Here is a 26,833-nt window from a genome sequence, read left to right on the forward strand (position 1 = left end):
GTATACCAAGCGGATAAGTAGGTACACCATGGTAACAAATGGGAACAAGTGTGGGAACAATGGCTCACTCTCACTCCCTGCCCTTGTTGTGCATTGCTGAGACCTATGAAGTGAGGTCAGTGCACCGCCAGTTGGCTCGCAAAGCACTCGGTTATGTTAGTTATCGATCGCTGGCACGTGTAAGAGTTGTATTGTATTTGTTCAGGTGTAGTGGTGTACGTATTTTCGTCATGAGTAAATGTAAACATACAATGTTAACTCTCAAAGAAAAACTGAATGCTTTGAACCAGATGATGGTGAGAATGAATCTGAACTGGCAACAGAACTGGGTGTTGGTAAAGAAACCATTTGTGATTGGAAGAAGAACAGAGTGAAGCTTGAACAGTCCTGTGCAACACCTTCAGGAAAAACACTCGAAAATCGGTAGACTTTGAAACAGTCTCAGTGTGATAAAGTAGATGAAGCTCTTTTCCTTTGGTTTACGCAGGAAAGAGAAAGGGGAACTCCTTTGAGTGGAGCACTGGTTCAGGAGAAGGCTGTTTACCTGAACAAGTTGATGAATGGTGATGAGTCTTTTAGTGCGAGTATGGGTTGGTTGGACAGATTCAAAAAATGTCATGGAGTCCGTCAGCTAACAATTACTGGAGAGAAGCTTTCTTCTGACCGTGATGCAGTGAAGGAATACTTGGGTGAGTTTGAAAAACTGATAAAAGAGGGAAAGTATTCTCCTCAACAAATTTATAATGCTGACGAGACTGGCCTTAATTTTAGAGCATTGCCAACAAAAAGCCTGGCATCAAAAGCAGAAGACCATGCTCCTGGTTTTAAAATGTGCTAAGGTCGTGGACTATTAGTGTGCAGCAACACTGCTGGTAATCACAAGCTGCCTTTAATGCTGATCAGCAAATCTGATAGGCCCAAAGCTTTTAAAAACTCCAACATTAAGTCCCTGCTCATATATTATCGCAACCAGAAAGAAGCATGGATGGATGGTAAGCTGTTCAAAGAATGGTTTCACGGCCAGTTTGTTCCCTCTGTTCGACGGTTTTCTAAGGAAAATCATTTGTCTCCCCATGCAATCCTTTTCATTGATAACACGCCATCTCACCCCAGCACTGAGAAATTATGTATTAGAGAAATTGTGGCAAAGTTTTTGCCACTGAATGTTACACCACTTCTACAGCCGATGGACCAGGGCGTACTGGAAACATGAAAACTGATTTATAGAAAACAATTTTTAAGAATGCCGAATCAAGATGATAGCATTCCTTTAGTGGACAAAATAAAAAAGACCACTGTGAACGATGTGTATTGGGCCACTGAGACATGGCAGAATATTTCAGAAAATCGTGGAGAAAACTGTGGACATCTCTCGAATTTCAGGACAACCTAGTTGAAAATGAAGAGGAAAATCTACTACAAATGATACAGACAATCCCTGGATGTGAAGAAGATAGTGAAGGAGACGTAGATGAGTGGATAGCAGTGGATGGAGCATGTGTGGAGAACCTTACTGACGCTGATTTAGTTGCTTCTGTGACTCAAGACCAGGAAGAAGTGGACTGCTGTGACGGAAGTGACAATGAGCCTGAAAGCGACAAACAAGAGCTGGTGCCACACAGTGATGCAACAGAAGCCCTTGATGTCACACTACGTTATTTGGAGCAACAGTCCACTGCTACACCTGCTGATTTGATGTTTCTGAGACGATAGTGCAACTTTGCATTATATAACAGACTGTCTTCATTACGCCAAAAAACAATGACTGAGTTTTTGTCATCTAAAAAGTAGGTATAAAATGTCCACTGTATTTTAGTAAGTTTTACAGCTTTTCTTTCATTGTTATGCATTGTTTAAACTAAATGATTTCTTGCCCATGTTTCTAAAACATGTTTACTATATTGCATAAATCAAAACAGTGTGTATGTACAGCAGTTTACCGCACCATTTTCCATACTTAGACTAACATTTTTCATGTTTGGATTACCTGAAGCCGGCCGCGGTGGTCTAGCGGTTCTAGGCGCTCAGTCCAGAACCGCGCGACTGCTACGGTCGCAGGTTCAAATCCTGCCTCAGGCATGGATGTGTGTGTTGTCCTTAGGTTAGTTAGGTTTAAGTAGTTCTAAGTTCTAGGGGACTGATGACCACAGATGTTAAGTCCCATAGTGCTCAGAGCCATTTGAACCATTTTTGATTACCTGAATGTTTGGGTTACAGGGATTTGGTTTAGTGGGATGCTGCTGTAAATACTATTATATAAAACATTAATCACCATTAATATACTGCAGTATATGAAAGTATAACTGACAGTAATGGAGCTTGGAACTCTTTATATGAGTACAAACATCTTTCAGTTAACAACTGTTTCAATTTTCCTTTAAAAGGACTTATATGGATTTGCCTCATATTATTTGGCAATCTATTATAGAATGGTCTTCCAGCATCAAGTGGACTGTGATCTGTACCTCTATTATGACTCACAGTTCACAGTCAGTACATTATAACTTTTCAAGTAGTCCTGTACGGACTACTTGAAAAGTTGCTTATGTTATGAAGAGCCAAGAAAATGGAACACTTGCCTAATCTACATCTACATCCATACTCCGCAAGCCACCTGACTGTGTGTGGCGGAGGGTACTTTGAGTACCTCTATCGGAGGGGTTCCCGCAAGCACACAGAAGTGCTGCAACATGACATGAGCTCGGCTAACACATCTGAAGCAGTGCTCAAGGGAACTGACACCATGAATCCTACAGGGGATGTCCATAAATCCGTAAGAGTATGAGGGGATGGATATCTCTTCTGAACAGCATGTTGCAAGGCATCCCAGGTATGCTCAATAATGTTCATGACTGGGGAGTCTGATGGCCAGCAGAAGTGTTTAAACTCAGAAGAGTGTTCCTGGAGCCACTCCGCAGCAATTCTGGATGTATGGAGTGTTGCACTGTCCTGCTGGAATTCCTCAAGTCTGTCGGAATGCACAATGAACATGAATGGACGCAGGTGATCAGACAGGATGCTTACATACGTGTTACCTGTCAGAATCATATCTAAATATACCACTCCAACTGCACATGCCCCACACCATTACTGAGCCTCCACCAGCTTGAGGTTATCTCCATACCCGTACACGATCGTCCACTCATTACAATTTGAAATGAGACTAGGCGCACCAGGTAACATGTTTCCAGTCATCAACAGTCTAATGTTGGTGTTGACGGGCACAGGCAAGGCGTAAAGCTTTGTGTCGTGCAGTCATCAAGGGTACACGAGTGCGCCTTTGGCTCCGAAAGCCCATACTGATGAGGTTTCATTTAATGGTTATGTTTGCACATAGACACTTTTTGATGGGCCAGCACTGAAATCTGCAGCAATTTGTGGAATGGTTGCAGTTCTGTGACATTGAAAGATTCTCTTGAGTTCTCATTGGTTCCATTCTTACAGGATCTTTTTCCGGCTGCAGTGATGTCGGAGATTTGATATTTTACCCGATTCCTGATATTCACAGTTCACTCGTGGTTGTACGGAAAAAGTCCCCACTTCATCGCTGCATCAGAGATGCTGTGTCCCATCGCTCATGTACCGACTATAACACTACATTCAAACTCACTTAAATCTTGATAACCTGCCATTGTAGCAGCAGTAACCAATCTATAACTGCACCAGACACTTGCTGTCTTATATAGGTGTTGCCCATCACAGCGCCATATTCTGCCCGTTTACATATATCTGTATTTGAATATATATGCCTACAACAGTTTCTTTGGCACTTCAGTGTATTAGCAATTACCCTAACTGCTCTCTTTTGAAGCCTGAATATCCTATCCATGTAGACTGTGGGTTCCCCACCCCAAATTTCAATCCCTTATTGTAAATGGGAGTGGATTAACCTGTAGTACAGTTGTTTAAGGACAAGAGGATTCATTATTTTTGAGAGACATCTTGGAAAGTAAATACTGCAGCACTTTTTTTTCTGTTGTATCTGATATGTTCTTCAATCAAAATGCCTGAAAACATATATTTATCGTATATATCAACTGTAGACAGCTACTCAGTATGAGATTGGTTATAATTTAACAAGAACCTCATTGCAACAGTCTTGTCCTTATTCAATGCAAATTAATTCATTGTTAGATATTCTGTGATCAGTTCAGAGTTCCCTTTATTGCTTTCTAGTTCACTAGCTTTGGATTTTGTGGCTGTGTTATGTCGTTACCATATACAAGAAACAAAAACATCCCAAGAATACTTCCCTGGGGGATGCCACAATTAAGAGTTTTGTACACTGATTTTACTGTTAGGATTTTACTTTCAACACAGTTTAGTACACTATCTCCTATCTCAGAGATATGAACCTAAGAAGTTTAGTGCTACTCCTCCTATACTACAAGTTTCTAATCAAAGGCCTTAGACAAATATAGAAAATTCCCAATGACTGTTTCCTTTATCCAGTCTGTTAAGTAGCTCATGGAAAGAAGTTGCTACCGCTGTTATTGTGGATTGTCCTTTTTGGAAACCACGCTGAGAGTTGTTTAATAGGTTGTCTTCACAGAAGAAAGATTCCATATGGTCTAGAACTACCCTTCGAAGAAACTTGTAAAGTGTTGAAGTTAATTAAATTTGCCTGTAATTATTTATGTCAATGGCTACTCCCTTTCTATACACTGGCCAATTGAACTGTTTATTAGATGTGTTATTGGTTTTATTAATTCATTTTTGCATTCATTAAGTGATGTAAATGATATGTCATACCAGCCGTTAGATGCTTTTATTTTGAGTTTTGACATTTTTTCATTACCACATATTCTGTTAAATTCCTTAGGAAAAATTATTATTATTATTATTCTTTACTTTCTCAGACGTTAAGTCTGGTTAAAAATGAAAAGTGACGCGGACCTTGATCAGGCGTCACTTCCTTTTAACTGTATGGTATGTGTTATATTGCATTTAGGAACTTTCGGGTAATTGAACATGTATCAATAATTACTGATTTCTGTAGTTGTATATATACGTTTGGATGTAGCTCTATTGCATTGATGTACTGGTGGATATTGTGTGGTATGACTCCTGTAGTTGATAGTATAATTGGTATGATGTCAACTTTATCCTGATGCCACATGTCTTTGACTTCCTCAGCCAGTTGGATGTATTTTTCAATTTTTTCTCCTGTTTTCTTTTGTATATTTGTTGTATTGGGTATGGATATTTCAATTAGTTGTGTTAATTTCTTCTTTTTATTGGTGAGTATGATGTCAGGTTTGTTATGTGGCGTTGTTTTATCTGTTATAATGGTTCTGTTCCAGTATAATTTGTATTCATCATTCTCCAGTACATTTTGTGGTGCATACTTGTATGTAGGAACTTGTTGTTTTAAAAGTTTATGTTGTAAGGCAAGCTGTTGATGTATTATTTTTGTGACATTGTCATGTCTTCTGGGGTATTCTGTATTTGCTAGTATTGTACATCCGCTTGTGATGTGATCTACTGTTTCTATTTGTTGTTTACAAAGTCTGCATTTATCTGTTATGGTATTGGGATCTTTAATAATATGCTTGCTGTAATACCTGGTGTTTATTGTTTGATCCTGTATTGCAATCATGAATCCTTCTGTCTCACTGTATATATTGCCTTTTCTTAGCCATGTGTTGGATGCGTCTTGATCGATGTGTGGCTGTGTTAGATGATACGGGTGCTTGCCATGAAGTGTTTTCTTTTTCCAATTTACTTTCTTCGTATCTGTTGATGTTATGTGGTCTAACGGGTTGCAGAGGTGGTTATGAAATTGTAGTGGTGTAGCCGATGTATTTATATGAGTGATTGCTTTGTGTATTTTGCTAGTTTCTGCTCGTTCTATAAAGAATTTTCTTAAATTGTCTACCTGTCCATAATGTAGGTTTTTTATATCGATAAATCCCCTTCCTCCTTCCTTTATTATTATTATTATTATTATTATTATTATTATTACTGTTGCCCCAATATTTGTGTGCTCCGGGCTTTAGTTTCACTGTCTTCAATGAACTAAATTTCCACTGGCAAAATGTTCACATTTTGTGGAAATAACTGAATATGAGGATGACTAGGTATAAATAATTACAGGTCAGAGGGGGGGGGGGGGGGGGGGGAGGGAACACAATGTTCTGTCACATCCTCACATTCGAAACTGAAGGCAAATGCTTACATTGTTCTTCCAGTGCTTTCCTTGGGGGAAGCATTCCAAAAAAATGTTGTTGGAAATTAAAAACACAGTGGTTCTAGTTAAAGTGGGATGGTCATACGTATATGTGTGCAACATAACATCACACATTCATACACTGATAGCACCAGACTAAGTGCAGCTGCCATATGAAGGAACGAAAAGCAAGGAAAAAGCTACACAAATAGTTCATCAAAAAGTCATATACAACTACGACAATATCTGCCCAAGCTCTGCAATTTCTGACATCATAAATGTTTAAATATAAAAAGAAAACAGGAATGTTCTAGCTCTAATGTAAAATCAGTAACTTCACAATAATTATGCATAACATAACAACATAAGTATGATAATTTTACAAGGAACATAGCAAGTGTCTCCCTAGACATAAGCAATTGTTGATAGCTGTAATCCTGCAAGAAGTACAGTTTGTACTTTTTGAAAAACAGAATTGTTATGATTAATTGTAAGAGAGTGACAGCAACAGAAAAATTTATTGATGATAATTTTGAAAGAAAAAATGTAGTTCTTTGCATATCAAAACACATTAATTTTTGAACTAAAGCACAGTATACTCTCTTCCGTATAACAAATAAGATAACATTAATAATTTATGTAACATATGAGCAGGCATCCACAAATAGGATAGTGTGTTACAGATTTTTGGATGTACATACTGATGAAAACATGAACTGGAAGAAATACGTTTTTGAGCTGTTCAAACAGAAGTTCAACGACTTTACAATTCTAAGAGCAAGTTTTGGAAACATATCAAAATCTTTAAATATTCTGCATGTTTGCAAACATAAATGAATTGTGATATAATTTTCTAGCGTAGTTCATCACTTAGAAATTGCAAAAATGCAATCAGTAAGACAATCATGTGATGTTTACCCACAGTCAGCTTGTAGGGACATCAAGTAGTTAAGCATCTGAATTTCTTCTTCTTCCTCTTCTTCTTCAGACATGTATCTATAAGGGGCAATCAACTGAAAACAAGACACATGGAAAAAAAGTAAGTAAACTGTTTATTACTTCAATAATTGTACCCAGGTGCGCACCTCTTCATCTGCAGCAAACTGGTGGCTAGGCGTGTCTTTCTTCAGGACTTCAAAAATATGGAAATTGCATGCAGAGGGATTGGGACTGTATGGAGGATGCATAAGTGCTTCCCAACAGCGGATGAATCCACATGTTGCCAAGGATGTTTTGAGTACACTGCAGAAGATCCGCTAAGAAGCACTTACACATCTTCCATACAATCCTGATCTCTCCCCATGCAATTTCCATATTTTTCCATGAAGGCCTTGACCATCTTGTCTCAAAGTGGGATAAAAGTATTAGCAGTTATGGTGATTGCTTTTGAAATAATAAACAGTTTGTTTACTTTTTTCCATGGGTCTCGTTTTCATTTAACTGCCCCTTACATTATTGTAGGTTTGTGAGCACATAATCAATCTTATCTTGATCCACAATTGTGTGCAGAATGTATTTAGCTACTCACAATCCGTCCACCAATTTATAATCTGCAACCATGACTCCTTATTTTGGTCTGCTATTTCTCCTTCAGTGCACAAATGCAGCAGTTGATACTTTAGTTTTTACATAATTACTTTTGCTTCTGTTTATTGTGAGTAATAACTCCAAATTGTTCTTGACCACATATTTTCTATATCAGTTACTTGTGCTATCCACAGAATGGTAAATTTACATCACAGAGGCTGCTAACTTTTTTTATGGTGGTAACTTTTACATTCAGGCGTGCGTGAGTGCGTGCTTGTGTCCGTCCGTCCATAAATACGGTAGTATCAACCAGACACTAAATTTTGTAAGCCAGATTTGAAAATCAATTTGAAGTCTGCATTACTATACACTTCACTAAATTTTATGAAACATTACACGTGAAATGTACTCAACATTTTAGCTCCATATCTGATGCCCAGTCTTCAGAGAGGCACCTTCCACAATATGGGTGTGGCCCAAAGGCTTCTTAAGTAACAGAACCCCGTACATTGTCCTCAATGGCAAGTGTTTGTCACAGACAAGGCTACTGTCAGGAGTGCCTCAGGGAAGTGTGATAGGACTGCTCTTATTCTCTATATACATAAATGATATGGCAGATAGGGTGGGCAGCAATCTGGGGCTGTTTTCCAATTATGCTGTGGTGTACATGGAGATGTCATCATTGAATGACTGTAGGAGGGTACAACATGGCTTAGATAAAATTTCTAGTTGATGTAATCAATGGCAGCTTGCTATAAAAGTATGAAAATGTAAGTTAATGCAATGAGTAGGAAAAACAATATCACACTGTTTGAATACAGCATCAGCAGTGTACTGATTGACACAGTCATGTTGATTAAATATCTAGGTGCAACACTGCAAAGAGACATGAAATGTAATGAGAACATTAGGACAGTAGCAGGGAAAGTGAATGGTAGGTTTTGGTTTATTAGGAGAATTTTAGAAAAGTGTTGTTAACCTGTACAGGAGACTACATATAGAACACTAATGCAACCCATTCTTGAATACTGCTCGAGTGTTTGGGATCCACACAAGGTTGAATTACAGGAAGACATCGAAGTAATTCAGAGCTAGGCTACTAGATTTGTTACCAGTAGGTTCGATCAACACATGTGCATGACGGAGATGCTTCATGAACTCAAATGGGAATCCCTGGAAGGAAAATGACATTCTTTTTGGAGAACATTAATGATGAAAATTTAGAGAACCGGCATTTGAAGCTGACTGCAGAACAATTCTACTGTTGCCAACATAAGTTTTGCATAAGAACCACAAAGATAAATGCAATTAGGGCTTTTGCAGAGGCATATAGCTAGTCATTTTTCCCTTGCTCTGTTTGCGAGTGTAAAAGAAAAGGAAATGGCTAGCAGTGGTACAAGGTGCCCTACTGCATACCAACAGTGGCTTGCAGAGTACGTATATACTCAAAAGTCAGTACTTGCTTCATTTTAAACTATAAAAGACAAAGTGATAGCTTGTTCTTGTGTTATTATCACCACACTTTTTTTTTAAATTAATTTTAGCATTTGAGCGACATTTCTTTTAGTATTCCTACAGATATTATTTATAGCAACTTCACTTTCAATTTTTGTTGTGTGTTGTCATAAGCTTTATCATGATACAGAGACAGACATGTTTACCTTTAATCATATTATTTTCTGCACCAGTATTTGTATCGTAACTGTATATTCTTTTGTACTTAAAAATTTCCTACAGTCAAACTGTGAATTAGTAAACAAACTTGGGCAAATATCACAGAATTCACATAGCTATTTTTAAAGTATGGCATAATGTCTCATTTTACAAAATTTGAAGGATGGTAAAGCTTCTGTGGTAAAAGAGTTTACATAGTGCTTCTGAGATTTCATCTGAGCCCCTCTCCTTCTTACTCTTCCCATCATGAATAGCATTCTCAATCTGCATTTTTGTAATTGATGGGCCTGTTAGCTCGTTTTCACCTCAGTGTCATTCTTTACTGTTTCATCAGTAGAAAGGTGAGTACAGTAGTACTTTCATGCTAATGTTTGCACAGTTATGATTTGATTTTAGTGAGTAAGTGTTATAGATGAACACATTTTCTTATGTATCACACATGTTTATAATTTTGTGCACATTAAAATTATCAAGTAAAGCTCTACAATTTTTTCACAATTGCACACCTGTCTCTTAGCTATTCATTTTTTATTGTTCTAATTTTTCTCCTTATTAACTTAACATGTATTTATACAGTGTGTGTAATAATTAAGTGCGTAAACGCATATAGCTGTAAGTACATGATACTAAAAACTTAAAAATCTAGTAAACATGGGGTCTAAAATGTATACCTTAACAGCTATGAGCACTTATTCAATAGACGATGTGTGTTTCACAGTAGTGAAGATGAACAAGTGCTCATAGCTTTTAAGGTATGCATTTTAGAGCCCATGTTTACTAGCCTTTTTTGCTTCCAGTATCATGTGCTCTGAACTGCATGTGTTAATAAAATTAATTATGATACACCTTGTATAGTTGATCTTTTCACATTTTCAGCTCTTGTGCTTTTACATTTCTGTTAAGTTATGTTTTAATCACTGCCTAGATTATCTTTTTGGAACTTTTATGCAAGTTTGGAATGGTGTATTTTTTTAACTTATTTAATAGTTTTAACTTAATGGCTATCATCACTAGGTCACAATCAGATGGCACATCTGGTGCTGGATTAGATGAGTCCTTGCAGTGGAAGAATGAAGCATTTGTTCATAAATATCTTATCTATTTAGTTTCTGAACTACAATGTGTGAAGTGTACACAGGGGTTTCTCAAGTGATCTACACCGAATCATAATTGAGGGTAGGACAATCTGGACCAACAGTGCCTTGATGAACTTGTGCTACAACAAACACAGATGTGCATCAATGCAAGAGGACGTGCTAGTGGATATTAGAGGTACTAGTGTGTACAACAATCTGGACCACCACCTCTGAAGGTCTCACTATATTGTGGTACAACATTAAATGTGTGGTTTTCATGAGCAATAAAAAGGCCGGAAATGATGTTTAGGTTGATCTCTATTCCAATTTTCTGTACAGGTTCAGGAACTCTCAGAACCGAGGTGATGCAAAACTTTTTTTGATGCGTGTTGGGTTGGTTGGGTTGTTGTCGGGGGAGGAGACCAGACATCGAGGTAATCGGTCTCATCGGATTACGGAAGGATGGGGAAGGAAGTCGGTCGTGCCCTTTCAAAGGAACCATCCCGACATTTGCCTGGAGCGATGTAGGGAAATCTCGGAAAACCTAAATCAGGATAGCCGGACGCAGGATTGAACCGTCGTCGTCCCAAATGCGAGTCCAGTGTGCTAACCACTGCGCCACCTTGCTCGGTTTGATGTGTGTATATGTAGGAGGAAGCAATATATTGATTGACTCTTCAAGGTATGTATACTTTCAGCATTTTAACAATAAACCACACTGTGATGCAAAAGGCCTGTCTTGCAGTGTCTACAACTGGAGTTGGCTGAGCAGCTCTGTGACAGTCTCACACTTACTACCTGTACCATATTGAATTTATTGGTCAAACGGGGGTTTTGTAAGCTACTTCCATTATGGGTGGACTACACTTCCTGAAGATTCTGGTAAGGAATCTGAGACTGGAATCTGCCTTCACTGCAATTAGTTTTATGCTGACATTCAACTTCAAATAACTCTGAATGCATATGCCTAGATGATAGATGTGACTACTTCCAGTGACTGTTATGCAATTGTGTAATCTTACAATAATCAGTCTTTCTGCCTATTTATGCTCAATACATTATATTTTTTACGTTGAGGGGCAACTGCCAACCCCTACACCACACGTCTATCCTTTGCATTCTTCCTGCATTTCATTACAATTTTTCTAATAGTCTGATTTATCTATATAAAACAGCACTGTCTATGAAAAGCCTCAAGGAACTTTTGGTATTATCCAGTGCATCATTTATATATATTATGAAAAGTAATGGGCTTATGACACTACCTTGGGGTACACACAAATCAAGTTTCACATTTGTTAAGAATGACCTGCTGTGTTCCGTTTGCTAGAAACTCTTCAAGCCAATCACACAGGTCAGCTGATATTCCATACGTAGTAATCTGTTCATTAGTTGGTACTACAGAACTGTATAGAAAACATTCCAGAAATGAAGGTACATGGCATTAAGGTGGGTGCTGGTATTTACTGCTTTCTGGCTCATGTGGACAAACAAAGAGAAAGCCTGTTCTCACATGGTTGTCATTTTTGGAACCCATGTTGATTTCTATAGAGGAGATTTTTGGTCTCCAGAAATGCCATAATATGTGAACATAAAACCTGCTCCAGAATTCTACAACAGACCAATGCCTGTGACATAGGCCTATTGTTTTGTACATCTTTAAAACATGAATGACCTGTGCTTTTTTACAATCACTACGAAAAGCTTTGTTCCTCTAGCAACCTATGGAACACTGCTGTCATACAGGGAGAAAGTTCTTCCATGGCAAGAGCTTTTCACAAAATTTCTATCACAAGCTTTTTCCTCTCAATGTGAAATTGTCGCCAATCTACATAGGGAAAAAAAAAAAACAATCATTATAACAAAATAAGAGAAACCAGAGCTTGCACAGAAACATTTAAATGTTCATTTTCCCCACACACTGTTACAGACTGGAATGGTAGACAAATAGTCTGAATTTGGTTCCAAGAACCCTTTTCCCGGCACTTAAGTGTGAATTTCAGAGTAGTGATGTAGATACAGGTGTTTTACAGTTATAAACGCACCTCCACCACCACATATTTCTGATATAGATTCCACTTGGAAAACAGAATTTCACTGATATTAATGAGCTTTCTGAACCTGTTAGGTCCTGTGGTAAACCAGACAAACACTGCACTTTTCAGTTCTCATCTCTGCCTAATGGCTGTGTAGCCAAAACTTACTTGTTGGTAAAAATATTATCAATTTCTCTAAATTTCAACTTTTTTCCACTATGATCATATGCAAAAATCAACACATAAATAAATAATTTTACTGATTTTAAACCATGGTTAATTTACCAATGAGCGATTAATTCACTATCACATGGCACACAATCTTACACAATAATAACATTTACATGCCAATACATGCGCTTCATGTCCTGCATTCACAGTACTTCTGCTTCATCACCAAAGAATTACTATGCTTGGGAGAAACTGGAATGGGGTGGGGGCATACGGGGTGGAGGGAGGGTGAGACATGAGAACTGATAACAATAAAATGAAATATGAGCATAACTGAAAGAACAGTAACAGGCAGTTCTGTCAATGGAAACAAAAATATTACTTTGGTAGATGTTGGTGTACTCTAGGTTCAGTAGGAATTTGGAGAAAGTAAGAAATGCAAGGACAGTCCTACTGTGAAGCAGTTGTCAGGGAATGAATGAGGTCCAGCTGTTGAATAATTTGGTAAGAATTACCCTGTTCACTAACTTCCAGCAAAGTAATGGAGGAACTAGTATCTTTGTGTAAGTTGTATTCAATAGTATAATCATGATGACAAACTGATCACCAACTGATAGTTCACCATTATTCAGGAAACAGTATTGACAGGGATTAGGATACACTGACTGCCTCTCTCAGACACACGATTTAACAATGGTATAATTCTCATCAAGTTTCTTCACAGTTTGAGGTTCTATGAGTCGTAGTCTACATCTGAAATAGGAAAGGGAAGGTAAAATTTACTGTGTTAATAGTATAACACTGAAAAAGGAATGCTGGCACTCAAAGAAGCATTCTTGTAGACTGCAGTGTGAGGACAGCCCCTTCTTATGGTAAATTCAAGAATTCAGTCTATCAGCATTACAAGAAGTTACTATAACTGAAAATTTTGAGTCTGAAAATATGACAACCACAAAACGCCTAACAATATTAGTGTCAAAAAATAAAATTATTGGGCTTACACTATGTCCAGAGTGCAATATACAAATTGCACATCTAAAATAAGTCTTTCTGACCATCTTGGGTGCTTTTGTTGACCAAGTCCTTCCACTATTTACAAGATGGCGGCATTTGAGAAGTTTAGTGAATTTGTGCCTCTAGTTATTTCGAATTTTCAAATGTTATCCGGCATCAATAGCTAGAAGATGATCAACAAAAGTGCTTCAGAAAGTTTCAAGTCTAGTGCCACACACACACACACACACACACACACACACACACACACACACACACAGAAACTGCAGTGAAAAATCATCCAGCTCAAAATGTAAGTGTATAACATGTGAAGTCAATCCTGACAAAGCAAAACTAGTTGAAACTATCAATTCGTTGCAAGAAATTGTGCACAGATCCTTGGCAGAAAACAAAGTGTTAGCTGATAGACTCAAATGTCTTGGAAATGATCATAGAAAACTAAAAAATGCCAAGCAGGGCGTAAGTGAATTCGACAGAAATAAAGTGTACACAGTGACCAAAGATTCCGTCGCCATTTCAATTATTCCAACACATTCTGGGTGTACCGGTGACACTAACCATAGCATGAACATTTCGTCTTTAGTAAAATTCTCCTGCGATGCTCCAAAAAACGGTAGGCCTATCTACAATAGATCAAATCATGTATCATCTGAAAGAAAAGCCTGTTATTAAGCAAAATGTGGAACCTCGCCAGCCAAAACCATTACTCGTAAACAGAAGCAAGGTAAAGTCAATATTCAAGATGACAGTTAATTTAACCAACACAACAAATTCAGCAAGAAGAATAAATGTACATTTAATGGGTGATAGTCATCTTAGAGGGCCTGCGCATGAAATAAAAAGCGTAAACAGTGAAGCAAATGCTTCACGTTTTATTAAACATGGCGCTTGTTTTGACCAAGTGCTTTCAACTGTAAACAATATTTCTCAAAAGACAATGAAGGAAGACTTCACTGTAATCTGTGGGGGTGCAAATGACTTTGCACACAACAATGGTTTGCATGCTGTTAATGCCTTAAAATCTGCTCTAAACCACCTAAATAACTCAAACATCATTGTTCTCGATATTCCACACAGGTATGACTTGCCTCAATTCTCGTGTGTTAGCAGAGCAGTAGCATATACAAACAGTCAATATGCAGAAATTTGCAAATGTTATGCAAATGTACAAATGGTTAATGTGCAAAATTTTAGTAGAGAACTTTACACCACTCATGGCCTTCTCCTTAATCGGCGTGGAAAAAGTCACTTAGCGTCCATTATTTGTGAAATCGTCACAAATGCTAGGAACAATGTATACTCAAAACACACACATTTGAAGAATGAGTGCTCCACAACACAAAAAGACTGCAGGAATGGGTATAGACAGATGACATTGGACAAACGGCTGCTGAAAACACCAGGTAAAGCTGATTCTTCCCAGTCTCCCAGTACATGGAAACAGACCAACTTGAATAAATGGCTAGTGAAAAATACCAAACCCACTCTGTCAACTGATATTTCTTTTTTAGGGATAAATGTGTAAGTGGTTCTGGAAATCAAAATCTGACTATTTACCAGCAAAACATATGTAGCCTGAGCAAAAAGATTAATGAGCTCTTAATTAATATCCAGGAGCCACAAGGTATAGATTGTGCCCATGTTCTGTGCTTTAGTGAGCACCATGTTATGTCAGATATTGAAAAACTTGCTATAGATAAAACATATTACTGTAGAAAATTCATAGAAAAAGGTGGAGTAGTGATTTATGTCAGAAGCAGCACCACATGCAGTGTAATTAATGAGATTGATGATATAGCTGTCATGGTCTCTCTGAACATGATGGATCAACAGTTGTATAGATCAACAGTTTGTAGTGTGTGATATAGAGTTGGCTTTAAATAATTCTTATATAGCAGTAGTAGCTTTATACAGGGCACCTTCAGGTAACGTTAGCATTTTTTTGGAAACAGTTAGATGCACTCTTAATATACATATTTAAATTCAGTAGAGGTGTCCTAGTTGTTGGTGACTTCAATGCAAATTTCCTAATGAACTCCAAAGACAGAATAGACCTTCAGAACTTTATGTCCTCATATAATCTTGCTTCTGCTGTAAATTTTCCCACTAGAAACTTCATGAACAAAATCATTAATTGATAATGTATTTATTGACATAACCAAGACTGATGATACAGCTGTCATGGTCTCTCTCAGACCATGGTGGACAAAGACTCACCATCAACATTTCAAGTATTTGTGAGATTAATAGTGGTCCCAACCAGAAAATTACTAGGAAATCTACTGATGAAACTATTGAGATCTTCAAATCACGTCCCCAAAACGTAGACTGGGGTCCAGTATATAATGTAGAAAATGCCAATTCCAAATACAACCTTTTCAGTAGTGAAATGGCTTTAATATTTGAAAGTACCTTTCCAAAAAGAATATATAAAAGCCATACTAAAAAATCCACCAACAAGCTTTGGATTACCACTGGAATTAGGATTTCATGCAAAAGAAAGAGTTGTACATTGCCTAAAAAAATCAGATGACCTTAACCTTTTAAATAACTATTAAAAATACTGTAAAATATTGAACAAAGTCATTCAGAAATCAAAAAGTATGTATCTGTGTTCAAAAATTAATAACTCCACTAATAAAATCAAAACTATTGTGAAGTGATACGAAATGAGACTGGTGCAAATTACCCCAACAAGACGCAAAATATTGCTCTTAACGTTGAAGGTTAGCTAGTTCAAAATCAAGATATTGTAGCTAAAATCTTTAATGAGCACTTTTTAACTGTTGCTGAGAAAACAGCATGCAAAGGCTCTTCAGAAAAGCCAATAAAAACTCTGAAAGAACTTTTCCCTAACTCTATAGGTATGATAGGTATGGCCCCCATACCTGTACAAGAAGTAAGAAAAACCATATTTTCTATAAAAAGTAAAAATTCTTCGGGTGTAGACAATATTTCCAGCAAACTGCTAAAAGCCAGATGTAATGAACTCGCTAAAGTTATAGCTCATATATTCAATGCAAGGTATCTTCCCTGACAGAACGAAGTACGTTACTGTGAAGCCCCTCTACAAAAAAGGTGATCCCACAGATGTTTCCAACTACGTCCTATCTCTCTTTTAACAGCATTTTCTAAAGTATTTGAAAAATTAGTATACATCAGGATTGTCAATCACCTAGAAAAATTTGTACTAATTAGTAAACAACAATTTGGTTTCAGATCAGGTGTATCTACAACCGAAGCAATTTATGCACTTACAAATAACGTTTTAGAATGCCTCGACAAGAAAAAAAATTACCCGTTGGCATATTCTGTGACCTGACTAAGGCTTTCGACTGCGTCGATCACAGAATACTTTTGGGAAAAGCAGCCCAATATGGAATCCGTGGACAAATGGGCAGCTGGCTCAGATCATATTTAGAAGACAGACAACAAAACATAGTATTAAGCGTTAACAACCTACAAGTAAGAGGCGATAGAGTGACTGGGGAACAGTACATCATGGAGTTCCAGAAGGTTCAGTCCTTGGTCCCATCCTATTTATTATATATATTAATGATCTACATCTGTCCTCAAACAGTGTTAGCAATATCACAATGTTTGCAGATGACAAGTATAGTGACAGCCAGCAAAACCTCCACTGGTGTAGAGTTAAATGCAAACCAAGCACTTGCAAATGCTCTGAACTGGTTCACAGCAAATTCTCTAGCAATAAACCTCAGTAAAACAAATTACATGCAGTTCCAATCCAGTTACATAAGCCCAGAAGAGATTAACATCGCACATGAGAGCCAACAGTTACAGAGCATTAAGTGCACAAAGTTCCTAGGCGTTCACATAGATGACCGGCTCAACTGGGAATTCCACATACAGCAAACACCAAAAAGCTTAGCTCAGCAACATTTGACATCCAAATAATCTCCAAAATTGGAGACATCAATGTATCAAAATCTGCATATTGCGGCTACTTTCATTCAGTGATGTGCTATGGAATTATCTTTTGGGGCAACTCACCACTTTCAAAAAAATTTTTTGTAAGCCAAAAAAAAGTAGTCCAAATTATATGTAGTGTTCTTCCAAGAATCTCATGTCGCAATTTTTAACCACTACCTCACAATATCTCTTCTCACTCGTGGCTTTCACACTTATCAATTCCTCTGAATATGAAACAAATGAGGCATGCCATCATTATTACAAGACAAAAAGGTGGCACTGTGAACGGAAAAATCTGCCTCTGTTACAAAAAGGGGTAGTAAACAAGTACAAAAATCTTTAAAGCACTCCCGAGTAATATAAAGTGTCTAAAAGAAAATAAAATGCTACTAAAACAGCTAAAGGAATTCCTGCTGGAAAAATGTTTCTACTCCTTAGATGAATTCTTCAGCAGAGATAAATAATTTGAGTAGTAATTCAGACTATTTCCTTTGTCATTGCATCTGTATTGTTTTTATCACTATTGTTTTTTTGTATTGTATTGTTTATTATCTTCATCTACCATGTGTAATATACCAGTATGTATTGTATTGTATGATATCTATTATTGTATCTGCTTTGACTCATTCCACATCTATGCGGAATCACGCCATACTGGATCTGTGGAATATGTATCTCAAATAAATAAATAAACTTTATTGAAGTGTAAGCTCACCAGACAAAACACTAAATTGAAAGAGCATGCTGGTCATTTCAGATGAGGTAGAAGGTACCATGCAGTTAGGTGACCCTCTACCACTGACTGAGTTAAATGATGTGTACACTGATCAGCCAGAGCATTATGACCACCTACCTAACAGCTAGTATGTCTAACTTGGGCACAGGTAACTGTGGCAACAAGCCACAACCCGAAAGCAATGAGGCCTCGGTAGGTTGCCGGAGGGAGTTAACAACTGCACACACAAGTCACCTAATTCCCATAAATTTCAGGGAGGGGGGCAATGAGCTCTGTCACCATGTTCAATCGTATCTCAGATGTTACCGATTGGGTTCAGATCTCACAAGTTCAGAGGACCAGCACATCAATTGGAACTCACCATTGTGTTCCTGAAACCATTCTATCAAACTCCCGGCCTTGTGACACGGTACATTATCTTGCTCAAAAATGCCACTGCCATCAGGAAACGTGATCCTCATGAAGGGGAATATGTGGTCTGCAACCAGTGTATGATACTCCTTGGCCATCATGGTGCCTTGTACAAGCTCCACTGGACCCACGGATGTCCATGTGAATGTTTCCCAGAGCATAATGGAGCTGCCATCAGGCTGTCTCTGTTCCACAGAACATGTATCAAGGCGTTGTGATGAAGAACGTATCGGGTTCATAAGACTGTGCAACACTGTCACTGCAGTAACATCCAGTAGCGATGGTCACATGCCCATTCCAGTCATGGTGTTAACACTTGCACATGCACGGGTCATCGGCTGCAGAAGCCCATCACTAGGAGTGTTCAAACACGTTGTACTCTGCCCAGTATTAAAATCTTATGTTAGTTCCACCACAGTCTGCTGCCTGTCCTGTTTTACCAGTCTGCCCAGTCTATGACGTCCAACATCTGTAATGAGGGGTGGCCACCCAACCCCACGACATCCTGACACGGTTTCACCATGCGTTGAAGACACTCACCACAGCACTTCTCGGACACCCGGCAAGTTGTGCAGTTTCTGAAATGCTCGTGCAAAGCCTTCAGGTGATCACAATCTGCCCTCAGTCAAATTCCTTCCCCATTCTACACACAGACAGCATTCTCACCGATACTACACGCACTGTGTGTCTGACTAGCAGTCATTCCTCGCCAGGTGACACAGCTATCGCCCGGATGGGTATATATCGATAGTAGGTCGGTAGTTATAATGTTCTGGCTGATCGGTGTATATAGCAATTGACTGTATGGAATACATGCAGTAAGATGGGTTCAAGTGCCAAAATATACCTACTGTGATTTGACGTGCCCATGACCACTCACTGAATGAATCTGACAAATTCGTATCAAGATGGACTGTCCAACATGTATACAAAGACTGGTGTACCATTCACAACCATGTTACATGGCATAACAACAGTGACTGTACAAATATCCTAACTTATAAGGACCAGAGACAAGTGTCAATGACAATCAATTTCAAACCCTACAAAAATTTCTGTCACCAGTGAATGCAAGTCCACACCAATCATTTTCCGAGTGAACACTGTGATGTACATTTGGAGTCAAATATTTCACAGAAGAGCATTGTTCACAGGGTTACATAAGGCTGAACATCTTCAATGGTCCAAACATTACAGAAATTGGACAGTAGTTGAATGGAGACATATAGTGTGGTCCAACAAATTGTGATTTTTAACTCTTTCAAATGATGCAATGCACTGAGTGCATCAAAGACCCACTGAGGCATTTAATCTGCACTGTGTGGAGGGTGTATATCAGGCCAAAGGCAGTTCTGTGACCTTTTGGAGGTATTTTAAGATTATGATTTGCAACCACTCATTCGTTTATGTTACTGTAAACTTGAACCAGAATGTTTATTTCAACATTCTCAGTGACCTAGTGTTGACCTTTGTTCTGCAACTCCAAAATGAATATGCCATAGACTCTCTCATCTTATGAGACGACAGTAGCCGTATTCGCAGGACTGCAACCCTACTTTCCTGGTTTGATGAACACTCAGGAACGCTTTCACACCTTGACTGGCCTGCTTGACTATCTGATCTTAATCCCAAATAAAATGTGTGAGATTATATTGAACAGCTGGTGAAACATAGCAATCTACATCTTCATCAGAGGATACATTCATCGATGAATGGTTTCAGCTGGGTATGGCATACCTGAAGATACTTGGGGAGGCGGGGGACACATCCTTGCCAAATTCCAGCCATTATTAAGATTAGATGCAGTGTTACCCAGTATTAGTGTGATGTCTCTTCAGAATGATTAATTTTTTGATCACTGTGCTACGCTTCACAGAGAACATTGGAATTAATACAAGTTTTATAATACTGTAGTATTTTATAAACTCATTTTATTGTATTGCACTTAAATATAATGTACATCTTTGGCTTCTTTCTACATTCTAGAATGCTCTTTCTGTGGAATCCATGCAATATGATTCAGGTTGTTTAATACGTAATAATGTAATGTAATATAAGGAGCAACAGGTTAATGGACCACGAAATTATGAACACTTTGCCATGCTGAAAGCTTAATCATTAGTGTATACACATGACAGCAGCAAAACCGATTACTAGGTAACAGGAGATAGGAGTTATGTTATTGCTCCCCACCCTTTGATTTTTCAATTGGTGCATATGTTCACAGTTTTGTAGGCGAAGCCCACAAATTTGAAAGCAAACAAACTGGTTGTGGTGACATACAAATCTGTAGCTTAGTCCAAGGTATGGGTTGCGTTGAAAGGTTACAGTTTGATTGTGAATTGGCTTCGCCAATAAATATGATAGTAAAAATACTCAGATGTCGCGAAAGACTAATCTGTAGCTTTGCCCAAGATCTAGGTTAGGTTGGAAGGTGACAGTTTGGTTGAGAGTTGGCAAAGCCAACGAATGTGATGCTAAAAATACCTGGTTGTTGTGACTGACTGATCTGTACCTTAGCAAGTTTGAAAAAATTGCCAATGACATCATGTCGCTATATAGTTCACAGTGTTTGTCACGTTTTCCTATGTCACTAATCAAAGCTGACAAGTCATATCGAGTATTCCTCAGTGTCCCATAATGAGAAAATATTAAACATGGAAAAATGTACACCTTTAGTTAACAGTCATTCACTGGATTCACCTCCCAACATAATCTATACCTCATGCTATGTATGCTACAGATCAGTTGAGCCCCCAAAACTGAGATTCAGGGGGGAGAGAGATATGTAACAGGCTACTATATCAGTAGTTTATTGATTAAAGTGCAAAGGGAAATGAAAATGATTTTTTTGTAATGTATAACTGACATACCATGAGTCCAGAGGGCTACTGACACAAAATATATAGGCTACATGCACTTGTTGTGTGACAGAGAACTGCAACACTGGAAGAGTATAGAGATTGGTGTCAAAACTGGAAAGCTGGTTGGTTGGTTGATTTGGGGGAGGGGAACAAACAGTGAGGTCATCGGTTTCATCAGATAAGGGAAAGATGGGAAGCAAGTTGGCCGTGCACTTTCAAAGGAACCAGCCCGGCATTTGCCTCAAGCGATTTAGGGAAATCACAAAAACCTAAATCAGGATGGCTGGATGCGGGTTTGAACCACCAGCCTCCAGAATGCAAATCTAATGTGCTAACCACCATGCCACCTTGCTCGGTGATGGAAAAGTTATGAACTGTTGCCATACTTGGAGAGGACAGGAAATAATACCCATGCCATACATTAATTTAAACAAAATGGAACTATGGACCATCTAACATAAAAAATGGAAAACTTCAGAAGGTATGTCTAATAGCAGTATGCAGCAAACTCTCATGTACAAGGTTTTCCAACAACCACCCAATGCATCACCTTCTCTTAATGTGGGTTCATCAAGGGGAATAAAAAAGCCTAAGGCTACATACATCTCATACCATTCAGCAAGCTGGTAACCAAAGGACTACCATCGGTTTGACATGATTCTTCTCATTGCCAATACCACATTGTGCCTTTGGCATCAACAGCCTAAGTCTATTGATTCAATCTGCATAGCAAGCGAGTAACAATGCAACTGTGGTATGGCAGAGGTCACATTACACACAGTTTCAAATTTGGTCTCGGGAAACAAACTTAATAAGAACCTAATAAGGCAGACAGTTAACTTCAGTTCAGTATGTCTATTTTAACTGTTCAAATTGGAGAAAATACACCATATAAAAATCTTATACAAAGTGAGATGATTGAGACATTATATGGATTAGTTTCACCAACATAATCTGATGTGACACATATTAGGAATCTATTAGAAACTCACGGTAAAAAGTGAAATAACAAGAAGACACTCTGACAAATGTATAGATGTCAGAGAGTGTCCAAAGCCATCTAAAAACGGCTGCAGCCGGCAGGATTGAAGACATTGCTTATTTGATTTAACAACCATGATGGAAATGCCAACTACAACTTTAAAACAATACGTTCAGTAAAGGTATAAAAGGCACAAAAAAAAGCATTGTGTGATACGAATATTCTCATACTTAGAGAGTACGCCGTTCCTATTATTAACACCGACAATAAAAACAGATTATTCTGTGTGACACTCAAAATTATAACGTACTTTTTTTAATGGGTAATTGAAGTTTAGGAAAAATACTTTGTTACGACTCTATCAATACGGGCGTAGGTAATACAATACTGACAACTAACCTAAACTCACCCTTTTGTGTGTCCTTCTATCTTCTTCACTTTAGTTTTTTCTGCGAACCTTCTGTTTCCATCCATTATAAACGCAACGTGCTTCGGCACACCCCCATATTTGACAATGTCCACACATAACATTTCCAAAAGATTTAGGCCTTTCTCCCGTATCCAAGACATTTAAACACGATATCTATAAAAGGAACAAATGTGTAAAATCAGTTAACACTGCACAAGACTACCACATCCTGTTGGCGCTATGTTAAAACACGTTATAAATCACTACTGCAAGCACTTACACCAACAGCAATGAAATGAAGTTTTATTTACCGGCTTTACCTTCCTTGCGATGAAACAATTCGGTTGTTGGTGTGGTGGTACCTATGTTGAAATATGAATGCTATTAAACCACGAGGCTGCGCGCAGATCTGTAATGGAGAATGTACTGCAGAGAGAAACAAATTATATTCATATCTTACTTCTGTGTAAACTATGCAACAAACACATATGTGACATCATAACAACTCGCGCAGTGGCTTAAGACAAGACCAGAAAAGGGATGCATAAATAAAAATCAAGCCATACTATTTCATGACATAGGCCGTTTTTCTGTCTGAGCTTTTTGCAACGTTTTATTTACACACATTTTTGCTAACATTGCTATAATGTACACACTACACATGGATGTCACGTGAACATATTTGATCGATTCATCGATATATCGACACTTAGATCGAAAGCCAGTAGATGACTGATATGTAGCCTACTGTATATGTCCGATACTATTCTCCAGAACGGAATAAATAATCAAAATTTTAATAAATACTGAATTGTGAAAATCCAGTATTGACAGTCTTTTATAATTTATTTATTTGTTAGTCAGCAGAGGAATTAGTTTAAAAAGGATGTCATACAGATATACACGTTAGTTATTTCAGAAGCAAAGAAGGGAAGAAATAAAGAAAAAAAAATATAAAAAAATTCGTCAAATGTTTTGTTAAATGATTTGTCTAAAAGTACGGAACAAAATAAGTTAGAAAACATGTCCTGCACCTCATTTGCTATATATTATTTCGAGCATCATTCAAAGGTGTATCACATACGGGGTGCTATCCAAAATTTTCGGGATTGGTGCTGCCTTTTTTTGAAACCTTACCTAATGGTCACCATCACCCTCGAAGTAGATCCCATTCGCACTTACACAGCGGTCCCAGAGCTTCTGCCACTGGTCAAACGTTTTCTGGGAGAGCTGTTCTTTGAGGGTGTTTATCACCACCAGCGATGCTTCTTGAATCCCCTCTAGAGTGTCGAACCGACGGCCATTCAACTTTAGTTTCAGTTTTGGGAATAGCGCGAAGTCGCAAGGTGCCAAATCTGGCGAGTACGGTGGGTGGGGTACAACCGTCGTGTTGTTTTTTGCCAAAATGGTCCTGATGAGCAAGGACGTGTGACAGGGCGCGTTGTTGTGATGCAGCAGCCAGTTCCCTTGACGCCAAATTTCGGGCCGTCGTCGTCGCACGTTTTCACGGAGCCGACGCAAAACGTCACAGTAGTACGCGGAATTCACCGTTTGGTTGTGTGGGACGAATTCTTTGTGCACAATTCCGCAATAATTCCTCAATAGAGTTGACCTTGACAATGTACACCAGGCTTTTGACATGACCCCACACACAGAAATCCAGGGGACTTAAATCCGTAGACCTTGGAGGCCATGGTACAGGCCTTCCTCTACTTATCCAATGTTGAGCATATGTCTGAGTTAGAAGCCGCTGCACTCGTAAGTGAAAATGTTCTGGAGCACCATCATGCATGAACCATATATTCAGGCGTTGGTTCAGTAGCATATCATCATGTACATCTGGAAGTATGGTCCGCAAGAGCCGCATGTACTGCTGTCTGGTTAGTTTCTGTGGTAGGAAGTGTGGTCCAAGTATGTGCTCTCTGCACAGTCCTGCCCAGGCGGTCAATGAATAATGCTGCTGATGTCGTGATATGTGTGTTGCATTAGGATTGACATCAGCCAAAATCTGACAGTTATCGTAGTTAAAAATACCATCACGAGGAAATCAAGCCTGACCCATGAACAGAATACTGCTTATAAACAGGGGATTCACGGTACACTGTTATTGTAGCCATTGGCAGAAATTCTCTCTAGGAAGGAAGTCTGCATTGTTGAGGGCTTGCACTCGCTGGAGGTGATATGGATAGAGTACTTGCCCGTGTAAAATCCGCTGCTATGATTCAGGACACGCTCTTAGGTAACAATCCTCCTTGTTGAAGTACTCAGACATTCGTGTACCATTCGTAAAACCCTTTCCTCAGCATCGGGTGTTATGGATCTGGGTCGACCTTCTTGTACATGGTGTGCAAAACTCCCAGTTTCTCTAAGGTGCCGAGGTAACGGCTAAATGTACGCCTGTCGGCCTGCCTGGAGAGAGGAAAAGCTTCTTCATACAATCGTGCAGTCTCAAGGGCACTGCCATTTGCTTTTCCTTACATGAAATGCATGTCAGCATGCTCTTCATTTCTGTACCCTCTGTCAATGGTACCTTCATGTTCACAACTGACTGTGAGGCTGGTACAGCACTGTACACAGAGGGTTAAAGGGAAGGAGTTGCATGTGCATAAACAAAGAGATAGTAGATCCCAAACCTTAAGATACCAACATAAATGCCGCACTACCCAGTTTGTTCACAGTTCCAATTAATGTGATACCTTGGCAACAGTTGATTTATGGACCCATCTTTATTGGAGCTTTTTAGCTACCTTCGGCCTGTACCTTCAATGTGTGAATTATTATCCATCGCTTCTGAAACAGTCTGAAAGAAGTTTGCATCTAATATAGACCCCTAGTGTATTATTGTTCTCCTGATATTTCCAGTGGTTATGTCTTCCTCAAGAACATTTAGCGAGATATGATCTAATTCATTCATTTGGAGTACCTCTAATTCCCCTCTTTCCAACTTTGGAACGAATCAGAAATATTGCAGTAGCCATTTCCTTTCCATCTATGGCTTATAGAACGGTGTGGACAGTGTGTAGGTACTCATAGACAAAAGTTGTTGTGTATGTAAATTGCTTAAAGCCATTGCTGGTAATCTAACAGCAATGATGTTTATTTATAAACTTCTGAAGTCTATTATAAAAGAGCTGTAAACTTTATTTCAGTCAATGCCTATAAATATTTCTTGGACAATGTTTACATCGAAGTCCTTTAGTCGCCTAGTGAGAGCCTAAAGGAAATGATGACTCCTAGAATGCTTTGACTCAGTGAAAGGCCAAGAAATAATTATGGACTATTGATGATGACTTGTCAGTTGAAACTGTTACAGCCACTAAATATGTAGTAAACATTCGTACTGAATGAAACGAACTTTGTCCTCATTGACACCTTCAACCATGACCATGACCTACATGAACATATTATAAAAGAGCTTCTCAAAGATCTTTGAGAAACCACTAAGCTCTGCCACAGGCCTGTAACTGTTAACGTTGTCGGTGACTTCCTTTTTGTCCAAGGGTATGGCCTTGAAATCTATAGAACATTGGGTAAAGTACATATGGAAACGGAATTGTTAATGAGAGGCTCCAGAAACTATAAAATGTAATATAACGTTAATAACTCAGGCAGTGACTTCCATGAACCATAACATGAAAACAGCAACAACAAATAACGACTTTTTTTGTTCTTAGCAGGAGCAAATGACGTAGCAAAAGACGAAACAAAGACCTAGTGATCTCACTTAAAAGAAGTCTACATGATCTGTGAAGTTCAGATGTGATCGTCTTCTCTGTTCCACATCGATATGCCTTGCCAGTCTGGTCGTGTGTTAATAAAAAAAGTGCGAAG

The 26,833-nt window shown here is 38.5% G+C and overlaps 1 protein-coding gene across 8 annotated transcripts in view; it reads right to left on the reverse strand.

Moving 5' to 3' along the window:
- LOC126249523 (dehydrodolichyl diphosphate synthase complex subunit DHDDS) overlaps positions 1–26,833 on the reverse strand; it is a 158,366-nt gene that overhangs the window by 28,037 nt on the left and 103,496 nt on the right. The window contains exons 1-3 of one of the 8 annotated variants that reach the window (XM_049951181.1): positions 23,569–23,701; positions 23,323–23,411; positions 23,003–23,176 (exon numbers count right to left, since the gene is read on the reverse strand). In XM_049951181.1, coding sequence (XP_049807138.1) covers positions 23,003–23,163 — 161 coding nt within the window. In that variant the 5' untranslated portion in view covers positions 23,164–23,176; positions 23,323–23,411; positions 23,569–23,701. Of the gene's footprint in view, positions 1–23,002; positions 23,177–23,282; positions 23,435–23,568; positions 23,702–26,833 lie in introns of those variants that run through there. The other 7 variants (XM_049951185.1, XM_049951187.1, XM_049951188.1 and 4 more) reach the window with 7 other exon arrangements.

Source organism: Schistocerca nitens, chromosome 3 (genome assembly GCF_023898315.1).
Source record: "Schistocerca nitens isolate TAMUIC-IGC-003100 chromosome 3, iqSchNite1.1, whole genome shotgun sequence".
NCBI classification, from domain to species: domain Eukaryota; kingdom Metazoa; phylum Arthropoda; class Insecta; order Orthoptera; family Acrididae; genus Schistocerca; species Schistocerca nitens.